Source organism: Rhipicephalus sanguineus, chromosome 1 (genome assembly GCF_013339695.2).
Source record: "Rhipicephalus sanguineus isolate Rsan-2018 chromosome 1, BIME_Rsan_1.4, whole genome shotgun sequence".
Lineage (NCBI taxonomy): Eukaryota > Metazoa > Arthropoda > Arachnida > Ixodida > Ixodidae > Rhipicephalus > Rhipicephalus sanguineus.
Window position 1 is genome coordinate 158,231,519 of NC_051176.1, and position 18,522 is coordinate 158,250,040.

The following is an 18,522-nucleotide window of genomic DNA, read 5'->3' on the forward strand; positions in this document are numbered from 1 at the left end:
ATGTTATCGATTTGGACTTTATACAAAAACCTCACGGCGACGCCAACCCCGACAGCAATGGCAGAAATGCGGCAGGAGTGTTCGTATTGTTGCTGTTGCAATAAAGAAATTCTCTGTGTCCACGCAGGGTGACAGCACTTCCTAGACAAAAAAAAGCTTGAAAAAGTGACAAGTTTTTTATACATACAGTGTCTGTTCTAAACGTGCGGCATTGACTACTTGGGACTCGTTTGCGGCAGCGTACATTTATGCCATTGACCCTCAAAGGGTTAATTTGACACTATTTTGGGCACATCTGTTAGTTCACCATTGGGGCACAGTTTGCGCAGTGCAGTGTTTTAGTAAAGAGCACAAAATGCAGGCTAACATGCATTAACATCTGGCACTAAACATGTATCTGGCGTTACACGTTGATTGGAAGTTAGCGCTTGCGTGCTTTGTACCGACTACGCCATAAATCATTGTAATCTTTCTGAAGTGGCGAAGTTTTCACTATGTCATTTTTCGTCATTCTTCGGAGAATCGTGGTACCCGGTACACATCTGTAAGACATTATGTGCACTTTGTGCTGTGGCTGATAATGATGAATTATGGTTGAGCACTTCGCAGTGGGTGGGAAGCAGTGATGCGGAATGGGCACCTCCATTGCAGTCCAGTGGCATTCCAGGGAATTAGAACTTACCGCAATTCCATTCCTTTCAATTGCTCGGAATGAAAAAACTTCCCCCATTCCCACTCCGGGAATGGCCGGGCAGTAAAATTCCATTCCTGTAATTCATACCTGCCAAGTCTCCCGGATTTTGAACGTTTCTCCCGGTTGTACGGGTCATAGGAAAATCTCCCGGAAATCCAGTTTTGCCCCGCGCGTCCAGTGCATTGCGCGCCCCGTGCGTCACGGTGACGCGAGGTGGGACGTTTCGCGTACATATGCGCTACACGCAATTTAAAAATTGATCCTAAATGTGTTATAGGTTATATCATCCGTTAATATTTCGTATATGATGCAATTGTGTACACACAAATCTATCCCACAAGTTATCTCGCCTTCAAAATTTTGTGTCACTACTGCTTTAAGTGGAGAGCCCAGCACTTAAAAGGGTAGCCGTTACCGATGTCTGTCGAGATAGCGTGTTTGCCAGCGCTGGCACCGTCCCCGTCTACACGGCGCCCCTTATGGTCCCTTGCCCGACGAAATAACTGGTAAGCAAGCGACGACAGGCCTCGCACGCGGAGCGATGTCATCGCATGTGCCCTTCGCGCGACGGTGATGGCCGGGTCGTTTCATCTCTGCTTCAACCGCGTTCGTCCCTAGCGCTAGCGCGCATTTACTCGCATGTGAAACAGACGATGCGTAAGCGATGTTATCGGTTGGACTCTGTACAGATCAGCGGCGACCGCAAAATCCCGCTGACAGTGTCCATATAATTGCTATCGCATTACCCCCCCCCCCCCCCCCCCCCCCCCCCCCCCCGCGGGTCGGCACCTTCAACCCCCCCCCCCCTCGCATGAGTAGATCTCCCGGATTCCGTTTCTCCGAACTTGGCAGGTATGGTAATTCCTAACGAGGAAAGGCACCTTGATAGTTTTATCGAGTTAAGAATGAATGCCCCATAAAGCTGATGTCATCAGATGCCTTAACCCTTTCAGTCCTAGATTTTTTATTTTGGCCGAGACATTTTTTGTGCGTGTTTTCCTGATACAGCATAGACCGCTTATAACGTAGTCGCCGGAGTCCGCGAATATCCGCACTATAAGCGGTACCGCACTATAACCAAACAACATTTTTTGAAAGGTTGCACTGTACAAAACCTGACCAACGGCAGGCGCGCGATTCCGACTATCGCGGCATGCGACTGGGGCGTAAGTTTGCATCTGCTTAAATTTGAAAATGTTGAACTGTTAGCGTCCGCGGACCTGCGTGCCGACATAACGAACGCGGAAAAAAATGCGCGTCACGGGAATCGCCGCGGTAACACACTGCCGTCCGCGATGTCGAAAACGGTGGCGACCACAAACCACCACTCGAGTGTTTCACACGCACGTCCGCGTTTTCGTAAAAGATGTAAGTCACCCCTTCTAAATGCAACAATTGCAAAATGTTTCATTGACTCGGCACCAAACCGCAACTTCTGTAGTCCGCGGCCGCCGACATGGCAGCTAGCACTCGTTAGGCCTAGCGTGCGCGTTGCAACTTGGTATGCCACCGCGAGAAGCTTGCCCTAGGCAACACGGAGATCGGGAGTAGATGAGATCGCACTCGCGAGCTAAACCGAGGGCATCACGCGTGAAACGAAGTTTCGGTTCGCGATCGGGAGAACAGCCGCGGCAACTATCCTGAAAAAGTCTTTCAAGCTTGTAAGTCCGCCTGTTGGTGGCAAAGGCGAAAGCTCAATCGCGTCTCAAAGCATTGTTACTTGCGGGGGAATCGAGGTTGCACGCGCGATGTCTGCGCTCTACGACGAAGCAACGACGAAGCGCGCATGTCAAGCGGCCGAAGGGGGCAAAGGCTTCTCCGCGGCCGCGCAACCGCTACCCTCCTCACACCACGCACGCTGCGCCGGGCTGCTGTCCCCCACAGCCATCCCTTTTTTTTTTCTCCCCCCGCTCCTTGTTCGTTCGTTCCGCGTCCCCTCCTCCTTTGTAATGCCGTCGCCGCTCTCTCCCCCGCCGGCGCATCTCCGCTGAGAAGCACGATCGCACCCTCTCATCTCTGAGAATGTTCCGGCAGCCGCATTATAACCGGTCTTTCATCTCGGGAGTCTGCACAATAAGCGGTATGCGTATACATGGAGTTCTATGGGAGAGTAAACGGGAGTCAGAAAAACCGCATTATAGCCGGTACTGCACTGTAAGCGGTTACGTTATAAGTGGTCTGAGCTGTAGTTAGAACCTCAGAAGACCAAAAACGAAAAATTGAGATAGTGGTGCAAGTATTTATGGATTAATTAGCATGAAATCAAATTAGGTCATTAGGGCTCAGCGGCCGCGAATTCAGGAAAATGGCTTCTTTATTTCTGCTACTCACTAGAGTACACAAAATGTGAACCACGTCTCACTTTTCAGCGTGATACTCCTTGAAACAGCTTTTGTACGACGTCCCGAAAACGGCGCTTAGCCGCCTCACCTGACCCGCCTCGGCGTCACCCATGACTTCGGTCAAGCTTTTTCTTCTTTGTGGCTCCCAGCTCCGCAAATATGTCGAAACTTTGGTGTCAATCACAGCGGGGATCATTGAAGAAGTAGTTCCCCAAGAATGAACAGTTTTGCTTTCATTTTCAAAGTGCTAGGGGAACTTTTGTGCGGTGTCGTCAATTGACGACGCCAGGGCCGAAAGGGTTAAGAACTGCAGAAGTACGTAAAACACGTTACCAAGGCCGAGGGATAGTAGCTTGGTGACATATCTCGTGCAGTACAACCACCCTACCAATTCCCATAGGGGCCGTCCTCCCACTATCTATAGTATTTGCATGGTCAGCATGATTGAACGAATGGTGATGCTTTAAAATTGTTTAACCGTAAATGCGTTAACACTAAAATGACGACATATGGTATTTTTATGCTGACAAAAGTTGTATTCAAGAAGACTAAGCAGTTTTGCCACGCGCCTGGAGCGGTCGTGAATATGGAGAAAACTAATATTTGGTTAATGGGGAACAAAACCCTCTAGGATCTGCTGGTATTAGTTGGAACATTGCACCGCTCGCGCACCTTGTGCCTTTACATTGAATACGAAACACTAGGCCGCACTGCTCGTCGGCACTCACGCTTGTCAAGCGCGCCTCGCAAGCATGGATGGGGTGAGGAGAACTTTCTGTGTTCGCCTGTGCGCAGGTATTCTATGTCTTCCTTATCCTTATCGCAAAGGTTATTTACGTGTGTCAGGTACTAAACTGCTCGTGAGGTAAAGAGGTCGCGGAATCGAATCCCGGCCGCGGCGGTTGCATTTTCAATGGAGGCAAAAATGTTTGAGGCCCGTGTACTTAGATTTAGGTGCACCTTAAAGAACCCCAGGTGGCCGAAATTTCCGGAGCCCTCCACTACAGCGTCTCTCATAATCATATCCTGGTTTTGGAACGTTAAACCCCAGATATTATTATTACTCGTGAGATAAAGATCAGGCTGTTATATTTTTTCAATTATGTCTTACCAACTAGCCCCCCAACGTACGCTTCTCGTGTGCATAGAGTATTTGGCACTTTCGTGTGGGTGTATCAATGGGAACCAACGCGCAGGGGTAATTTGTTACTCCCTTCTGTATCTGCTGGGATAATGCATTTGTTTGTACACTAACTTATGCCTCGGTTTGTAGTAGGCGCATTGCTTATAAATGCACCGTGCTTGTAATCAGCCAAACCATTTTAAAAATACTGCTTTATTGTTGAATTTGAGGCTCTGACTTACTAATGTGTGAAGTTTGAAAAACAGCACATAGACGAAAACGTGCTCTATTTACGGAAAAAGACGTAATTCCATTCCCATTCCATTCCGTACAAAAGGCTCCTAATGCCATTCCCATTACATTCCTCCAAGCGTTGTCCCCATTCCTTTCCCATTCCATTCCGGGTCGCGAAAATCTGGAATGATTTCGGAGTCATTCCAATTCAGGAGTGGCAACTCCGCAACACTGGTGGGAAGCATTAAACCACACACTCTTTGCGCTATTAGCATTGTGTGATGACTGGTTGTTATTTTTGCTCTTCTGCCACGCTATATTACATATATGTTAACACAATTCCTTCCCGACATGACGCCTATATAGAGTATTTTTGCGAAGGAGCTACAAGCACCAGCGTGGCACTGTGGTGGAAGACCCGACTGCCACGCAGAGGGCGCGGGTTAAAATCCCATCCGATCCTAGAAATTTGTTTCTCATTTATTTTCATTTATTTTTTTTTCTTATTTCATGCGATAGCGGTCACGGACACCGGCGGCGGCAGACAACTATGGCGCCAAATTCAGCTGTTGTGATCTCATAACAGCTTTCGCTGTAACAAACTTCTGCGCCGACGATGTCCTCTCCACTTTGGCCTGCATGACAGGCGTGCAAAAGTTCACTTGAGTTAATATAAACATCTCTGGTTGCCACCATTTTCGTTATTCGCCACAATTTCAACACATCTTTGCTTCGGAATTCCTGCCTGAGGTACGCGCTAATACTGTACCCTGAGATATGCTCACATTGCATGAGCTCAGTTGTTCCGGATTGCGAAGATTTCTCGTGAAGCAAAAAACGTTTGAAAAAATTTCAGTTTCACTCCGGAACAAAATAATAAAGTTTCGGTTACGTTTTCGTTTTCGATTTTCATTCCGTTCCGACACACTGGTTTCAGCCATTGCAAATCGTTTAATTTCAATGCCAAGCTGAGCAAATCTGAAATAGCTTGAGTGCACATGCAGCTGAGCAAGGAACCAAATTGTTCACTGGAATGCGACGCTTGCACAGCAATCAGCTTGTTGCATCACAGCTCGCGAGTGCACCAGTGTTGCCCGGCCCTCAGGCTGCTCACATGTTTATAAAAATGTTCAATTATAAATTAAAGTGCTTGACCAAATGTGCTAACATTCTGCTAGCTTATTTGTGAATGCACAAGGATTAACCCACATAACACAGATCATGATAAAAAATTGGGTGTCGTGGCTGCTTTAACTGTGGTTTTGCCGTCAGTGTACATTTTTGGGTGAAACTGCTAACCTTTAAATGCAAATAGCATTTTTTTTGCTCTAGCATGACAGGGATGGGTGGATGATCTAGTTGCGGTATGACATCTACACAGGCTAGTATCTTACATGCACCGTCAAACCTTACTCAAGCTCAGAATAAACCTTTTCCTGTTGTTCATCACACAGTTGATATGTCAAAATCTACCGATATTGCATTGTTTAATTCATGTTCATGTGTAACAATTGGCTTACTGAGACCTTAGTGGGTGGTTTCTATCTTGGTGTGCACACTGTAGATTCCTGATCAGTGATCACAGAAATTGGGCTTGTACATACAATATGCTTCCACACTGCCACAAGCAAGATGAAAATATATTACAGCTGCCTGATGGTCGGTCCTCTACACTTAAATTATTTTGCTAAGCAGGAAGAGGCAATGTCATAAGCAATTTTGCATTGCACTGTCGACCATATCATGACAAATATGGTCCATTTTCAGTGATTCCACTCCTGCGCCAACTGCGCCAAAGTGCGCCAAATTGTATTTACTGCGCCATCCTGATAATATCGACGAAATTTGCGCCAAACTGCGCCAAAGTCTCCGGTTTGGGGGCGTCTGTCACCGGCAATCGCACCGCCGGCGCGTCAGAACATGTGCAGCTCGATCTTGGGGCTGCCAATAAAGTCGCAATCATGGACCAAGAATTCTTCCGCTGAATAAATGGCGCTCGCGCGTGCGTTCCGAGTAAGCCACGATGCCATGCACGGTGCCGACGCAGCTGCTGTTCTGCAAGTCAGCTCGACAGCAAAACGTGCTCTCCGCAAGGGCTCGTGACGTCTAGGCCTATCGGTAGCGAGAAAGTGCGACGGCGATTCATCGGCGGACGTCGTCAGTTCCAGAAACGCTGCTGATAGCTCGTTTCAAGCGTCGCACGGCACGTAGGGAAAGCAATGTTCAGTAATAACTACATGAGTGCCACTAAAATGTCTGGCACTTCTGTTTCCGGACATCGCGGAATGAAATCTGGGATCGCTCGCAGTAGATATATGGGACAATATTGAATTTTCCTTGCTTCGCGTTTATGGAAGAGCACGCGAACGGTGGAAACGCGTTGACACTTTTCCTCAGATATACTTTATCCATGGATCTTCATCCAAAACAGCTTTTTCGTAATTCCTTTCGCCAGCACGTCCGAGTTTGTAATCACTCTGCGGTAAATACCCCCAAAAGGCCCTGCCCTTTCGAGCTCACGTGCTAGGGTTCCAATTCGAATTGTTTGCTTGCTTTTTTAAAAATGTCATCTCATTAGTAAAATCATATCTCCTGGTCGGAGCAGCCTCAAATGCCCAGCTGTCAGTAGCGGGCGCCCATCGCTGACGGCCCACAGTGAAGCGGCAACGCCATGTTACATGACCGCCCCTCGCTTTCGGGGGTCAATAGCTAACTGTTAAAAAAACTCAGTTTCGCTTAAGAGCGAAGCAATGAATGCGATACCAAAAAATTGTATTGTGAAACGAAGTAAGACTAGCAGCTAACTCTTTTGGATCCGATCTCGCGTAACTCAACAAAACGCTGGTTTAAGGGAATATGGCCCCTCCAGGAACCGCAGCGTTTTCTTGCTCTGAGTTCTCTAAATGCGAAGTAAGCGTTGAGAGCACAGCAAGTTTACGAGCCGTCTCCTGTGATGCCTCGAGATAGCGTGCGCGCAAGCGACTGCGCCCTTCGAACGATGCGCCTCCCCCCTTCCTCTCCCCTGGCGTCCCTTCATGCTCCTTACGAAAGACGGGCGGGGCGTTTCCTCTCTGTTTGATGAGCAATCGACGGCAGGCCCGCACGCGGGAAGATGTTATCTCATGCGCTGTCCGTGCGACGAAGACAGACTGCCGGCTAGTTTAATCTGCGCTTCAGCCGCGTTCATCGTCAACGCTCGCGAGCTTTCACCCGCGGCTAGAATGCGCGCGGTGATGTTATTAATTTGGACTTTATACGGAAAATTACGGCAATGGTGACGGCAAAAATCCGCCGAGAGTGTCCATATAATTGCTATCGCAAGAGTCAATGTACAGGGCAGATTTTGCGCCCCCCCCCCCCTCTCTTAGGTGATTGGGGGGGGGGGGCTGCCCCCCCTGTGCGCACGCCTATGCTCCTGAGATGATTTTTTCCATAAGATTTGCAATGAATCGAAATATTTCTAGCCTTCATAAGAGTCCCATAATAATACTCAGGTGCTTGAATGTTAATGCAATATGCTTCTGTATTGCACTCCAGGATGTAAAATTCGCTGCTCCAAAGTGCTCCCAGATGCAAAATTATCTGCTCCAAAGTGCTCCAAGATGAAAATTTTGCTGCTCAAAGTGCTCCAAAACGGAAATTTTGCTGCTCCAAAAATTGCTCCATATCAGAAGTCCTCGGTAACATCACTGCATTTTAAAAAAAAAAGGCCATATATCTCATTCACATTACATGGTTTCCAATGTACAAGAATGTCCATTTGTGCAGTTAGAAAATTTGGTATCGCTATGTACTGTTTCATTTTGGTGGGGACGAAATGTAAATTAAAGAACCACTGGTGTTAAAAATAAATCTGAAGCCTCCCACTGTGACACGTGGCTTGGCGCATAACACTCCAGCATTTAATTTTTAAACTTATTTCATTCAAACTTCATGATTACTCATTTGCTTGGCACTCCTTGGCCAGACCTGGCTTTTGTGTGAGTAGAATTCATACATCAGCATCTACATCACAGTCACGGTGATGGCAAAAATTTTCTTTTAATTTGCTTATATATGCTATCTTAACCCTTTGCGGTCCGTTGTCGGGCAGCGCCCGACAACGCAACACGGCCGTAGCGGTCCGCTGTCGGGCCCCGCCCGACAAGGGTGTTCGTGGTTTAAATTTTGCTGTTTTCTCACCGCGAGTCGCGCGCATTTTTTGTATACATGAAGGGCCATCTCTTGAGGAATAAGTGAGCTTTGTTTGTTGAGGTTTTACTTTTTTGACACTAGGGTGCAGCACTATGATCAGCACGGGGCCTAGAGCGTACCCACTCGCGCGCGCGGTTCGCTGAGAAGCATGGCCACGTTTTCACCGCGTGCGTTTTACGGCGGTGCTTTTAGCGAAAGCGAGGATGACTTTAGTGAGGAAGAGAATTACGTGCCTCCACCAGACAGTGATGACAGTGATTCGACAGAAGTGAGTGACGAAGACGACGACGGCGGCGGTGGAAACCTGCAGTAATAACCCTGGCCTGCACACAGGGGAATGCTTTGAGCGGTATCATACGTTGCCCAAATATCACTAAAAGAGTTGCCTGCAGAATGCAGGAGCAAAAATAAATATCCTGTGCGTTTCTCTTCCACAGCTTGTGTTTTTATTCGCGGCGCCAGAAACTGGCGAAATAGTTTCGGACCGCTAGAGCCGGAAAGTGGGTAAAGGTTTTGGACCGCAAAGGGTTAATAAAATAAAGTGAAAGTATGGTTGTGTTGTCAAGAGAAACCACTCCGGTTCTTTGAGTACAACTTGGGTGACCCTCCTCTTCTTGCATAGCAGTATGATTTAGCTTGATGGTTAAATGTGAAAAAAAAAAGAAAAAAAAAGAATCTTATACTGCCCACTGTAAAGAACGCATAGCTGATAATAAAATAAATACTGCAACTTCAACACGTCTGTAGAATACAGCTGATGTGATGCATTCGGATTGGGATCTGTGCATTAAAAGGTAAGCTGTATCATGCTGTAACTTGGCTGTAATTGGTTGCAAGCAACGAAATCTGCCAGCCTACCTGTATGGGCCAATAGCGTTAAAACCTGCATGGTGTCTGTGATATTTGTCATAGGCCTACTTTTACACATTCGATTTTGATGAAAAGTACCTTTAGAATTATTTCATCACAGATTCTAGTACGGACTGTGGGCCTTTCTGTACTAAGTTCGCTTCTCTGCTTACAAGGAAACACAAACAGAAACTAATCTCAGGCATGCTTTACAGGAACAGACAGGTTACTGGCTGACTCCAGCATTCCAGCCTGCTGCCATCGTAGGGGTGGCAGGGTCAGCAGTTTCTGGTACACCCTCAGGGCCAACTGGTGGTGGTAGTGCAGCACCTCGTCCATCCAGGAGAAAAAAGTCAGTACGAGGTCGTGTGGGCCCAAGCACTGTGCCAGTGTCCTTTCCTGTAGACTTCTTCGAACACTGCACAGCCATTCAGGATGTGGAATTTGGTGGGAATGACCTGCTTCAGATCTACAATGCACAGCAGGTAAGCCTTTTGAAATTGTGGAGTTTCATATGATTACTAAGCAGCTCTAAAGGTGCACTAAGTGGAAAGTGGATGACTGTTGTATTGGGCACATTGAAGTGGAATGTGTACAGCCATTGTACTTTGCCAGTTCTAACATATGGGGCAAACACCTGGAGAATAGCAAAACAAACTTAAGAACAAGTCAAGGACCACACAGTGTGCGATGGAACTAAAAATGACAGCCATAGTTCTAGCCAGGAAGAAATTAGAATGGATCAGAGAATAAACAGGGGTAGCCAATATTCTAGTAGACATTAAGAGGGAAAAAAATGGACCTGGGCAGTTCACGTCGGGAGGACGGATAACCGTTGGTCAATTAGAGCATCAGACTGGATACCAAAAGATAGGAAGCACAACTAAGGGTGCAAAGGTCAGGTAAAGCGACGAAATTAAGAAATTTGCAGGCATGAAATGAAATCAGCTCGCACAGGTAGGGGGGGGGGGCTGGGGGTTGGTGGTGGTGATGACAACTACGACGACTAGGCAGCTCTAGTGGAACTTTCGTTGTCCGGCGCTTTCACTCTCAATGGTATGCGTTCAGGTATGGAGTGAGGCTAGTGTGAGAGACAGTATTCAGGTTTTAGGGTGCCTAATTTTTAAACAATACACAATCAAAATCAGTGTTTGCACATCCTCGAAGATCCACAAATGGTCACATCATGTATCTCGAAAGTCTCATATAGCAATGTGCTGAGTCATGTGACACAAAAACTAGCATCAGCCAGCAGCCCAGCATTTGTACTGACAATCACCACATTTTCACTGGTTTAGAAAATCATCATGCAAAGTGCTACAGGTAGGCTTGTGCGAATAGTGATTTTGGTCGAATAATTTCGAATCGAATTCGAATAGTATATACACATATTATAAAGAAAAATGAGCATATCTGTCATGAACCAACCAACCTGCACAACATTTTTTTTTAAATTGTAACAAGGCATGTGCAAATGTCATTCTTTTTGGTTCAAAGGAAGTGGAAGCAACTTTGAATAGTACAGCAGGATTTGGCTTTCGGTAGAATGCAAATGATAACCTGTAAAATATGTTACGTTTTAAAATTTACTATACTTGAAGCATATAAGCCGGTATAACAAGTTTTTAAACTTCAAAAATGATGAATCGATGTGAGGGTAATGTGTTCGTTTAACCTTAAAGTGGGGCTTTGCGGCAGTGCGGATTTTCTCTGGAAAGGTGTATTCACGGCATAGCACCCCTCCACTGCAGTGAAACCACCTTTACAAAAAGTTATAGCGGACTGTGCGAATTTTTTTTGGGAAGGTGTATTCACGGTATAACACCCCTGCACTGCAGTGAAATCACCTTTACAGGGGGTTATAAGCGGACTAATATACACCTATTCGTTCATTTCGAATACTTCGAAATTTTCAATAATTTAAATTCGAATCGAAGCGAATTCGAATACTGTATTATTCGTTCGAATATTCGAAGTGCTCGAATATTCGCACAAGCCTAGCTACAGGCATTAGCAGTAATCAGTTAGTATATACATACTGTCTTTGTCTTTACAGTAAAGACATTGCACCTTGTTGTTTACGCCACTAGTGCACACCTCCTTCACTGACAGAAAAGCGAAGCCTAGATGTTCCATATGCAAAGGTAACTTTGGCGTGATGTGCCCTGTATCACTTCAAGAGGCCCACATATGCATGTAGCACAGCTTTTGTTCATGAAGATATTGATACTGCAGGCATACATTCATTGCACACGTTTGTCAAGTATAAACCAAGGTTGAAATTATTACATATCAGCTGTATCCTTTTGAGCCAACAGGTTGTTTGCTTGTAATTTTGTTAATCATTTCTAGGGCTGGGCTCTCAATTTCATATAAAAGCCTTATAAATATCATGTTAACTAAGGATGTGCGAGTAGTAAATTTTAGGTTTGAAGTGAATTCGAAGCGAATAGTGATTTGGTCGAATAATTTTGAGTGGAATAGTGCGAATAGTTCATATCACACATTATAAAAAATCTGAGCATATTTGTCTAACTAACCTGCACAATATTTTTATAAATTGGAACAAGGCATGTGCGAACGTCATTCTTTATGGTTCAAAGTGAAGTGGAAGCAATTTTGAATAGTAGCAGGATTCGATTTTCAGTAGTATGCACGTGATAGCCGGTAAAATACGTTAAGCTTTAAAATTCGCTATACTTAAAGCATATAAGCCCATATAACAAGCTTTTAAACTTAAAAAATGATTAATCGATGTGAGGGTAATATGTTCATTTCACCTTGAAGTGGGACTTCGCGGCAGTGCAGATCTTTATTTGTATAGGTGTTTTCACGGCATAGCATACCTACGCGGCAGTGAAACCACCTTTACAGGGTGGTTAGATGTGGTCAATATACACCTACCGTATAAACCGGGACTATAGGTCGAGTGGGAATATAGGTCGACCCCCCAAGTTCAGGTTACCGAAAAAGAAAAAAAAAGGAAAACAACCCAAAACTGCCGAACCACATTTATTTGCGAATTGGGCGCACCGCCCCCCCGATCGTCAGAGCTCCCCTCAACCACCATCGCAACTGCTCCTACTCGTCCGACGAAGCACCACTGTCTTCTGAAGACGAGAGTTTGTCACTGGCCGCCTCCCACAGTGCGTCGTCTTCCGTGCCATCCAGCGAGTTGCTGATGCAACATTTCTTGAAAGCATTCTCCACCATGGAATCTGGCAAGGAACGCCAGGCGGAAAGCACCCAGCCACAAACAGTCGCAAGCGGAGGCCTCTGTAGGCGGCCCGTCGGTGTCTTTGGGTTGTCACCGGACATCCACTCTTGGTACTCCAGCCGCCCTTGGTCCTTGAACGGCTTGTTTAGCACAACGTCGAGCGGCTGGAGGGTGGACGTCATACCACCTGGTATCACGGCGAGGTCCGTTTTCCCGTCGCCGAGTGCGCATTTCACAGCGTCGGTCAAGTGACCACGAAACGCATCTAACACCAGCATGCTGCGAACACGCAGCAGTGCACCTGGCCGACGGTTCCAAACTACTCGAATCCATTCGAGCATCATGGCCTCGTCCATGTATCCCTTTTTGTTGACGCGAACGACAACACCGGGCGGGAACACTTCCTTCGGCATTGTCTTGCGTTTGAAGATGATGAAGGGCGGAAGCTTTCTGCCATCTGCCGTGCATGCCAGCATGACGGTGAAGCGCGAGTGCTCGTTGCCAGTGGACAGCAGCTTCACATCCTTGGCGCCGCGCTGCGTGATCATGGTCGACGAAGGCATGTCAAACCACACGGGGGTCTCATCGGCGTTGCCAATCTGCCCCATCATGTAGTCGTTCTGCTCCCGAAGCCGGTTCACGAAGCGCTGAAAGTTGATAAGCTTGTCCTCGAACTCCTCCGGCAACTTTTGACAGATGGATGTGCGCTGCCGGAGAGAAAATCCTTTGCGTCGCATGAATCGACGCACCCAAGAGTTTGGTGCACGAAACTCTTCGCTCGTGAGCCCAGCTTCTCGCGCGAGTTCCACGGCTTTCTTGCGAATGGTATCCACGGTCACTGGCAGCGAGCGCGCACGAACTTCCCGCACAAAGTCCGCTAGCTTATCTTCCAGCTGCGGATGAACGGCACTTCGCCCACGAAACGACATTTTCCGAGGATTGCACATTTGCAGCTTCCCTTTCTGCGCCCTCCAATAGCGCACGCTTTTTTCCGATACACCAAAGCGGCACTGAGCAGCCATATTCCCGTTCGCTTCTGCGAACTCAACAACATTTAGTTTAAACGCAGCTGAGTACTGCCTCCTCGTACTGCTACTCATATTCAGTGAACGAAAAAAAAAGACCACTAAAAATGCAGCGCAATGTCAAGCGGAGCGAAAACTCAGAACAGATCGGAAGCAAATCACGAACACAAAGAAAACAGACAGAGAAGAAAAAAACTGCCTGCGATTGGATTTGGATGCGGATATGGCCTAGTCCGGCTTCTCACGCACATGTTGCCAGACAGCGGTGCACTGTCGGCTAGACACCGCTATATAAGACGAGGGGCGACTTTAGCTTATTGTTTTATTGAAAATATCTCGACCTATATTCTGGTTTATACGGTATTCGTTCATTTCGAACACTTTGAAATTTCAAATAATTTAAATTCGTGTTGAAGCAAATTCGAAGGCTGTAATATTGTTTGAATATTCGAAGTGCACAAATATTCGCGCATGCCTAATGTTTACCTATGTTTCTGAAACAGAAAACTTGTTGCATAACCATCAGCGTTGTTATAAGAAAGGTCGCTCAACAATCGATCACCTAGTCCAGCTAGACCATGAAATATACAATGCCTTCTTAGACAAACACTGCTTAGCTGTAGTTTTGACTTGAAAAAGGCACATGATACCTCACGAAAATTTGGAATTTTTAGGGCCTTGGCATGGGGGGGGGGGGTAGGAGTTTGGGGGGAAAAGATGCGTGAGTGTTTTTCCGGTTTTATGTATAATCTAACATTTCAAGTGCATCTGTAGACTGCTTTCACACATATTCATCAGGAAGATTGTGTACCTCGGCCCTCAGGGCTGTGTTTTAAATACCACACCGTGTGTGGTGAAAATGAACTCTGTTAGCAAAGCAATACAGTCTACACTAATGCACTCGCTGTGTGCTGGATGATCTCCAAATTGCATGCCTCGCATCTAACATGGCAACATGTGAACGACAGATTCAAACCGCACTGAACAAATTCACATAATAAGCAATAAAAGCTGCTTCCGTTTTTTCCTCGGAGAAGACTTGCTGCGACATTTTCACAGAGGCTTGCAACTGGACCCCATCCTTGCCAGTGAAACAAGAACACAAGTTTTTAGGAGTCTTATTTGATAAGAAACTACCCTCATTGATGGTCTGAAGATTAAGACAAATAAGGCATTCAACATGCTGAAATTCTGTACGGAGAGCACCGGGGTTCCAACATAAATGCCTCCTACCTATCTGTTGGTCCTTAGTGCCTAAGAAATTGGACTACGGTTGCATTATACTATATAATTCAGTCAGTTAAACCTCAATCAAACGAATTCGGTAAAATTGCAACTTTGCTAAATCGAAACTTTGTTAACCCTTTGAGACACTGTGTACACAACTTGTTTTCGCTAGTTGGGTCGACGAGTGGCCAAGAAAGAGCAAGATACATTGAGGTTTGGATTAATTGAACCTTCTTTGTAATAACTGTCATCATTTAACTTCATTTTGTAGCTTACTGTTGCATATGGTCTGTTTGCTGAAGGAACTACCATGTTCAAAGAGTCGTTCGACTTGCCACTTTCCATGAGCCATGTCAAAAGTACAATATTTATTTGCTAGAAATGAACGTAGCTGAAAATTAAATTGCAGTACACTTATAGCTGAGATTCGATTCTGTTTATGCAAAAACAGAACGTGATTGACTTCAGAATGTACAGATACATATTTTCTTACAATTTAATTAAGATTAATTACTATAAACCACCTAAATCAACGTATTATGACATTATGTATTTTCCTTGCAATAGTATATCAAGTGCCTTGAAATAATGTGTAAATTTGACGCATTTACAGGCAGTTCTTAATAGGTAGCATATGAAAGGTTTAAATTGAAATTTGGCCTCTTATGCACGGTATAGTTGCCCAAAGATCTATCTTTACGTGGAAAGTGCCCCAATAATATTCAAATAATACGGCAGTATGAAAAAAGCCCATTTCGATGACGTAAAAATATAATTTTGTTGATTCTGAGATCTAGTGACCATGATTTGATGCTGCACCAGCAAAGTCCTCTTCACAGCGCCCATACGTCATGTGTCAAGCCGAAAGAAATGCACGTCGAACGCACTGTGCTAATATGTGTTCAGTAGTGCTATCGTGCTTATTCTCCACTGTGGCATGTCATCAAAACATTGGGTGTTGCCTATTGTTGAGCAAGACCTGTTGAGCATTGCAAATTTTGGCCACTGCTATGCATTGGCTCAAAGAAAGTCTTGTTCGTCCATTTCATCACAGAACATCCACATAATTTTATAGAGCTGATAGCAATGCAGCTGCTAAGTGCAAGCAGCTTTAAAAGGTACTGGTCAGCTGCTTAAAACTAGTAGCAGCAGTGCTTGTGCTGGAAAAAACTTTCATGTGCAGTAAATGCACCCTTTAGTTTCAATTGCTGGGAATTCATTGTATTCCACTCAGAGTCCAGAGTAGCATCTTTCTCAAGTTCTTGATCATGGAGAGTGAGCTCTGTGCCCAACGCACATCATACTGTATGTGTATGTTTGTGTGTGCATTTGTGTGTTTGCGTGTGTGCATATTACAGGTTCATTGAAAAAAAAAAAAGAGAGGTACATAGGAAGATGGAAGAAGGCATCAGTCATGACCAAATAAGGTGTTTCTCTGGCGGTGTAGGACTGCCGTCAAAACCGGACGCACGGTTCCCTTTTTTTTTTTTTTAATTGGTGCGGCCAACTTGGGGGGCCATGCCGGTCGGGGTGCTTCAAAGTGCCTGTGCGTCGGCCCGGAAAGTACTTAGACTCCGGAGATGGGTGAGCCCATCAGGTTCCTTGTCGCGCCCGGGACAAAGGAGCCTGGTCCCACTCGCGGGCAGCGGCAGGAAGGTTTGGAAAAGCTGTCGTAATGACCTCCCTGATTGCTCAGCGATGCCTTTCGGCGGCGCACGAATGGGCCGCCTCCGGGCGCCGCCGTTTGCCGTTCGCGCGCTTCGCGGGCGCCACCCAAGGAGGTGCAATACCAAGCGGCCTGCTTTTTTGCGCCGTGCGGTCGCCGGAGGCATTCGTCATGTGTGGCATGCATCATGTGTCTGTAACAGCAGACAGGCCCTTGACGCTCGAATGCGTAAACAACGAGGAGCGGGCCCACGTCGTGGGGCATCGGCATCGGACGCTCGGTCAGCACCGTTGACAATTGTTTGCGCGCTGGCCTCCCTTCGGCGTGGTATCCATTTCCGCACTTTGCTTTACAGTCTGGTTCGGCAAAATCATGGGAGCGGAGCAGGAAAATGAGCTTATAAGTGGTGCCATGTGGGACGTTTTGCGCGGAGGGGGAGGCAGCGAAGTGGCCCGAGGGTGGTCAGGGCACACACAAGACAGGTGGTCCCTTCAGACAGGTGTTTGACATGCCACCAGGGACGTTTTTCTTACCAACGTTTTTCTTTTCTTTTCTTATCACTGCGCGCGTGCACTTCGCTCTAGACACGTGTCGCGTCAGCTAAGCCTGCCCTGGCCACAACAACTTTAGTTTACTTTGTTTTTATTTGCCTCTTGTTTGTGTGTTGCTTGGGGCGAGGAGCATGAGCCCGCATAGGTGTAAGGAGGCGGTGACCTTGTCGCGAGTTTGTTGATTTGCTGCATGCACCGCCCAATTACAGGGCAAACAGGCGGCTATTCGCCGGCAGTATTGTAAAGGCGAAGCATCAGGGTAATAAAAAGCGGCCCCAGTGTTCCGTCTGGCGTTCTGAACCGGGCTTAAGGTGTTAGGCACCGTCGGCTCTGCCGAATCTCGTAGGGTCGCCCTACAGGCGGTTCATTTCCAGTGTTTGTTTTTCTTTTATGTCTTTGTAACATTTATGCTTGTAATTCTTCAGTAAGTCTGTAAATATAAGTTGTCTTGATTTTCCTCAACTTCTCCAGCGTATCTCATTCTTCAAGTGACCAGCGAATCCAACGTTAATTCCTCCCACTTCGTTTATATCACCTCGGGTGGTGCGTCTCGGGCGCCGAGTGTGGAGCGTTGTTTTCTACCTTCAAACTTAATTTCACCTCCCACTTCGTTTATATTCACCTCGGGTGGTGCGTCTTGGGTGCTGAGTGTGGAGTGTGGTTTCTCATCTTCAAAAGAACCTGAACTTTACTGGCGGAGACGTTTAGACAAGACTTGTCTTGGTCCGGGCAAAGATGCAATCACTCACTTCATCCAGCTAGTGCCTCACATTAAACTAGGAGGCCCTTGACTGCCTTAATGTATGTTAGACTTTGTCTTGTGAAGGTAGTGACTCAACACACAGAATGATAAAAAATAGTCACTTTTTGCAACTTGGTAAGGACTTGTAAACAAAAGAAGTTTTTTTTTTCTGTGCAATATGTACAGAAAAAAAAGCTTCTTTTGTACAGTAGCTGTAGCTTTTGTCTCAGCAGGTTTAAATATTTCACATCAATGTTTGTTGTTGTACCGGGCAAGGAGTATGCAGAAGACTTGGCCCACAGCCTCTGTTGTAAATTGCAATTGGACATATCCAGACACTGAGGACAATTAAAATGGATGTAAGAAAGAGGAAGGTTTCATTCAACGTGCTTGCAGAACACACAGAAATCACTCGCCACGAAATACACTGGGATAAGGCAAAGATAACTTAGAGAAAATAACTGTACTTCTTAGATTTGTCTTGAATCTTTGACAATCCAGACAATGGCACACACACCTAATCATAAAGACTGCCACTTCCCACTCATTTATTCACGTTGCCTACATCATATTTTAAAACATACATAACCGAACTGTTCGCACATTCATTTTTCATTGTGGGAGCCGAACAGTCTGGCTTTTATGTGAACTTCCGTGG

General features: G+C 46.1%; 1 protein-coding gene across 1 annotated transcript in view; it reads left to right on the forward strand.

Annotated features, from left to right (window-relative positions):
- LOC119400896 (E3 ubiquitin-protein ligase UBR4) overlaps nt 1–18,522 on the forward strand; it is a gene marked incomplete at its 5' end in the record, with an annotated part of 438,348 nt that overhangs the window by 198,209 nt on the left and 221,617 nt on the right. The window contains 1 exon segment of the mRNA XM_037667804.1: nt 9,652–9,921. Coding sequence (XP_037523732.1) covers nt 9,652–9,921 — 270 coding nt within the window.